General features: G+C 36.4%; 1 protein-coding gene across 1 annotated transcript in view; it reads right to left on the reverse strand.

Annotated features, from left to right (window-relative positions):
* The window catches only part of LOC136032122 (neurotrypsin-like), a 121,207-nt gene that overhangs the window by 20,467 nt on the left and 94,454 nt on the right, over positions 1 to 6,286 (reverse strand). Inside the window, exon 19 of the mRNA XM_065712288.1 lies at positions 852 to 1,031. Within this exon, the coding sequence (XP_065568360.1) occupies positions 852 to 1,031 (180 nt within the window). The remainder of the gene's footprint in view (positions 1 to 851; positions 1,032 to 6,286) is intronic.

Below are 6,286 nucleotides of genomic sequence, written 5' to 3' on the forward strand. Positions count from 1 at the left end.
TGTTCCTGTTAAAAGGGCAATAGAACTCTCAACTTCCAGCCAATTGAGCTGCCTCTCAAGTTTCTATGAACGAAGTAGCACTCTCCACCTCCCATAACAAAAGGTATCCTCTTAACTATGAAAACAATCCCTAAAAAATAAACAATCCCACACCCAAAAAAACAAACAAAAAAGCCTCTATTTTATCATCAAACATCAAACTATCTCTAAACATTTGCCAAATACCCTTTGTTACGAATGTTTCCCTGGGAATTTGGGTATCATATTGTCTTTGAAGGAAATGACTATTTCAAAGTTTTGATATGTCTTGAGTGTTGCAAGGAACGGTAGCAAAAAGCCGGCATGTGAAGAAGACTGCTAACCCTCCTGTCACTTTTGACGCTTAAAATGGGCACAAAAAAAATTGATTTTCCAATCTAATAAAACCCCCTCTGAAGTTTTTACTACCACTCCTTCCATACGAAGAGGCTTTAGAAAAAAAGTTCTTTGATCTTTTGTGGCCCTTTACCAGGCCCCATTTTAAGTGTATCTTTAGGTTCCTCTAAGCCTAAAGAATTCAGAAAACAAGTTTGAAGCTGATAGTAAAACAAATTTTTTGGCCCTTTTTGGTTTCAATTTTGGAGTGTCCTTGCCCTTAAGATCGGGTATTAAAAGGTTCACACTAATCAGGAATAAAAAGATATTTCATCAGTTTCTGGGTCACCTAACACCCTTCCCCTGCCACAAACCATAAAATTTCAAGTCAATTCCGTACCAAAGATCAAACAAGTCTTTTCTTATAAGAGAACCTTTGTGTAAAAAAAATGGGAATTCAACATTTTAACATAGGTAACTTAAAAAAGTACACTTACCATTTACTTCACAGACAAGAGGCCCTCCAGAATCCCCTTGACAGGAGTCAATTCCACCTTCTAAGTAGCCTGAACAAAACATACCGGAGAGCACTCGCTCTTTTCCATAAACAAAATCTGCACGGCATACATTAAGAGGAAGCACCGGAATTGTCGCAGATTGAAGTTTAATAGCATATCCTAAAAATAGCATTATTAAATCAATGCAAAACAGTGTTTAGTCAGAAGATGTTCAAATTTGTTTATTTTTCTAGGGGACAGCTACTTATCCCATTATTGAAAGACAAAGAATCAAACACAACTTTTAGTTTCAAAACGACGACTGTCTCTCTTTATTCCTCTCCCCTTTTCACCCCTTTCCCCCACATTTTTTCCTCTCTCTCTCTCTCTCCTCTCTCTCTCCTCTCTCTCTCTCTCTCTCTCTCTCTCTCTCTCTCTCTCTCTCTCTCTCTCTCTCTCTCTCTCTCTCTCACTCTCTCTCTCTCTCTCTCTCTCCTCTCTCTCTCTCTCCTCTCTCTCTCTCTCTCTCTCTCTCTCTCTCTCTCTCTCTCTCTCTCTCTCTCTCTCTCTCTCTCTCTCTCTCTCCCTGTCTATCTCCCTCTCTTTATCTCTCTCTATCTTCCTCTCTTTCTCAATTTACCTTCCTCTCTCACTGCCTCCCCTCCCTCTATTCTCTTGATAGAAGTCAATACCATCCCCCCAAGTACCCTTAAAAAAATATATACCACAGAGAACTTGACACAAACATTCAGAGAAAGCACCCGACTTGTTGCACAACTAAATTTAATAGTTTAATAGTATCATTTGACATTGTTACACGTTGAAGTTTAAAAGCATCATTAAATTTAAGTTAAAAGCATCGTTTAATTAAATTTAAGTTAAAGCATCGTTAAGTTTAAAAGCATCATTAAATTAAACCAAAACAATGTTTTGTCTTTTTCTAGAGAAAAGAGCTAATGATCCCTTTATCAAAAGAAAAAGAGCTAAGTATAGCTTCTTAGTTTCAGGAAAGACAACTCTCTCTTTCCGGCTATATCTTCCTCTCCTATCTATTGAGCTGGGTCACTCCTTACTTACAGTTCGTTACTAAGAACTGTTTGACAAACTGAGTTATACAAATAACGTTGGATAAGTAACTTTAAAAAATCCCAAAATTTTATGTATTTGTTACCACCGAAACAATTTATTTCTGATTCTGGTTTTAAGAATCATTGGGTGTATAAGACGTTCAGAACGAATCAACAAGAAAAAATGTTAGTGTGCAAAGACCATAAAATAACTGAAACATTATTGCCATGACCTCCACTCAGCCGTCATCAGTTCAAAACGTCATGTTTAGCCAGTGTAATCTTAGTCAGTGTGCCAGTGTGGTTTAATCAGTGTGGTGCAACTCGACTTTACTTATTCTTTTTTGCCATGAACTGTTTGACTTAAGTATGACACGTTTTTTTCAATTGAAACAGGTCCTAAAGTGATAGCTAATATTCTAATCCGCTATAAATGTAGCGAATCTCCTATGAAATGCTGAAAATCGTGAATAAAAATTTTAAAATGTGTTATTTTTTATTTTTGGTTACAATGAGCCGTGGTTCAGCTACCGCTGGAACCATGATGTCAATACTCTCATAAATGCCACGAATGTTAAGTTACCAAAATTGTTAAGGTACCATTAAAGTGTTAAGGTGCCAAAACTTCCCAAGTCAGCTAACGGTCTCAATCTAGATCTTCTTATACTTTCCACACACCAGAGTGCAACATCAAGAGGAGCTTTCAAAGATATTAATAACATGAATGAGTGCACCCATTGGCAAATAATTCTTCTTTCTTTCTTCTGGTATCTTCCTAGTTCAACAGCAATCCAATAAATTGCCTAAATCCCGCAAATTGAGAAAATTCCTTCGCGATTAGCGCATATAAATGTCAAGCGGTCATTGTCAGAAAACAACTTGTTACGTAAGACATTTTGCAAAAATATAGTATTCCGTACCCTTTCCACGTCATATGCATGCCCTGTGATAAGAATGAAGGCCGATTTAAGTAATCCAAAGGTGATTAAAATCCAAGAGCTCTAAAAGCTTTTACTGTTTCTCCGAATGATCTAGTTCCATTTGTTATCTCCACTCCTGAAATTCCACTCATAAGAACAAAATAACCAACCCCAACATCCTTCAAACTATACCTGTACTTCATTATTGGAAAGCCGTTTAGGGAAGCTTTGAAAGTCCACAGCCAGAATACAGATAGTAGTGGCTAGCATAGTAGCACCTTTGTAATCGCTCAAACCGTTTCTTTACAGTGTACATATTGCTGATTAAGTTTCAGATAAATATCCGGAACTTTTCATTTTCACGGCCAAACCAATAAAGCAAAGGAATGAAAAAGTTATGAAGTTTTATCATTAAGATTAGTTGAAATCACAGCTATCATTACTGAATTAGCTTCAAATAACGATTTTTATGGGACTACTGATGCTTCTTGATTACAAAAATCCTTGAATAATATTGTAACGTAGGTTTGTCTCACTTGACACTTTTTTCGAAACTCTTTTTTAAATTTTGGTTTCTATGGGCTGGAATTCGTTTTTTACTAGTTCATACGCCTTTAATAACCATATATAATTCACACGAAATAGAATACGGATTTTTCTTAGCTGGAACCTAGTAAAGAAAAAACTAAAGGGAATTAAGCAGTGGAGTTTCTCAAAAATACCATTATACCCCAGAAAAGCATCTTGTATGTGAAGGTGCAGTTGTTGTCAAAAATTCTATTTTATTTTAATATTAACTTTTGTTACTTACAAAAAGCCCATACATATAAAAATTTGATCTCGAATGAACCCTTAAACACTAAAATATGAAGTCCCCTTGTATCCTTCAGCTTAAAAATTCTGAAAGCTTAAGTTCCATCTCTACCTGTCATTTTCGAAATCTATCAGTTATAATTTTTTGATAGAGTGGATACATGGTTAGTTTCTATTTACCTCTGACTCAACCTCCCCCCTCCAAATCAAAATATGAATCCAGCTTGGCCTCCCAATACCACATGAGAAATTTAATTCGATCCCCCAAGCTATTCCTGAGATAATAAAGATACGTTATTTTGATACATGGTTTCTTTCAATCAATATTGCTTCTTGCCTGGGAATACATTCTAGTCATGCAGGCACTTCTAGCAAAAGCAAAACATTCAAATAGATTGGAGACCAAATCCTTATACTCCTCCTCTTTTCTTCAATTGAAAATCAAAATCTTTTGGTAATCTACTAGATGGATGGAGATAGTATCTTTTAATTTAGCTCTACCCTGTGCCCCGGAATTATATTTCAACATACACTTGCCCCTGTCTTCACAGCCCTGAAGCTTCAACTTGATAGCCTAATCCACTGTAGAGAAATATAAAATCCAAGAGGTCTGAAAGCTTTTCTTTACTGTTTACTGTGTCCCCGAATGATTTAGTTCCATTTCTTATCTGCAGTCCTGAAGTTCCACTCAAAAAACAAAATGGCCAACTCCAACATCTCTACAATTCTATAAATTTCTGTCCAGTGGCCTAACCCAAGCAGTTCCCAAGATATTCCAGACTTTCACTAACGGCATTTTGATTGGCACCGCATGGTGTTTGTTGGTTTACCTTGCTACTTAACTTGATATATTAGTTTGTGCTGTTTTTTCATGTTTTTATAGCTAAGTTCTAATCAATAGAGAGCATTAATTCAAGTAAAATAAGGTTAATTACCAGATCCAGGTGTACCGGCTGAGCCCCATCCGGCGATCGTACAGTTCATGTATTCTTCATATGTCGCATCAGGTTCTGGGAGACAAATTGGCTGAACAAAGTCGCTCAAAGTGATCCCTCTTCCTCGTTTTCGCTTTACTTTAACTAGTGCTATATCGTTATTCAGATATACACCTTGATTAAACAGATCATGAACATGCAACAATTCAGCAGCAAATTCCTCTTCATCAGGGTCGATGACCTGAAAAAAAAAGCCTGATGTGCGGTGGAAATAGGATACATATTTCGAATGAAGGAATCATGTTTTAACATTGATGCTCAAATTTGGAATTTCTCGGGCACTAGCCACCCTCTCCAAACGATGTATACCCAGATATTTTTTCTTAAAAAACATGGACACTGTAATGGTAATTGTAAAACCATATTACTTTGCTGCCCTGTTATAAATAGCCGTCGCGTAGTCACTCGCGGGGAGAGAAAAATATCTAGCCTAAAATATACTAGAAATGAATAAAAGATATATATGTAACCTTCTACAAAAGGTCTATATGTAACCTGTAAAGGTACATGTGTGACCACATATATGTAACCTTCTGCCCCATTAATTTGAACTAGTTTTATCATTCTTAATTATAAATCACACTCCGTGATAAAGGACTAATCTTCGAACTATTAAAATTTAATACCAGCAATCTATATATATATAAAAATAAGTTGTATGTGTGTTATGTCTGTCGAGTGACGTCATGTTTGTGTGTCGACTGACGTCATGTTTGTCGACTGACGTTATTATAAGGATTGAGCTGTATGTCGTCATGAAGTTGTTTGTCGACTGACGTCATGTTTGTCAACTGATGAAATTACAGACCGGGACACCGGGACACAGGGAATATAAATGACGACCGGAACACTCAAAGAGAAATTACAGACTGGGACACCGGGACACAAATAACGACCGGGACACAGGGAATATAAATGACGACCGGGACACAGGGACACAACTACAACGGGGACGCCGGGGGCACAGGGGGGATATATAAATGACGACCGGGACACAGGGATTGTTCGAAGAGAAATTACAGACCGGGACACCGGAACACAAATGACGACCGGGACACCGTGACACAGGGAATATAAATGACGACCGGGACACTCAAAGAGAAATTACAAACTGGGACACCGGGACACAAATGACGACCGGGACACAGGTAATATAAATGACGACCGGGACACAGGGATACAACTACAACGGGGACGCCGGGGGGCACAGGGGGATATATAAATGACGACGGGGACCCAGGGAATGTTCGATTAGCAATCTCCATCAGCAAAGCTCAAGGGCAATCATTAGAATAATGAGGTATAGATCTGAATACGGATTGTTTTTCCCATGGACAATTATATGTTGCATGTTCAAGAGTCAGTAAACCTGACAATCTATTTATATGCACAGACAATGGGACAGCGAAGAATGTTGTATATTCGCAAGTTTTACGTAGTTAAAAACATATATATATATATATATATATATATATATATATATATATATATATATATATATATATATATATATATATATATATATATATATATATATATATATATATATATATATATATATATATATATATATATATATATTATAAAATATATAATTAATATATATGTAATACTTATAAATATAATTATTTATAGTATAT

The sequence above is a fragment of the Artemia franciscana genome, chromosome 10 (genome assembly GCF_032884065.1).
Source record: "Artemia franciscana chromosome 10, ASM3288406v1, whole genome shotgun sequence".
NCBI classification, from domain to species: Eukaryota; Metazoa; Arthropoda; class Branchiopoda; order Anostraca; family Artemiidae; genus Artemia; species Artemia franciscana.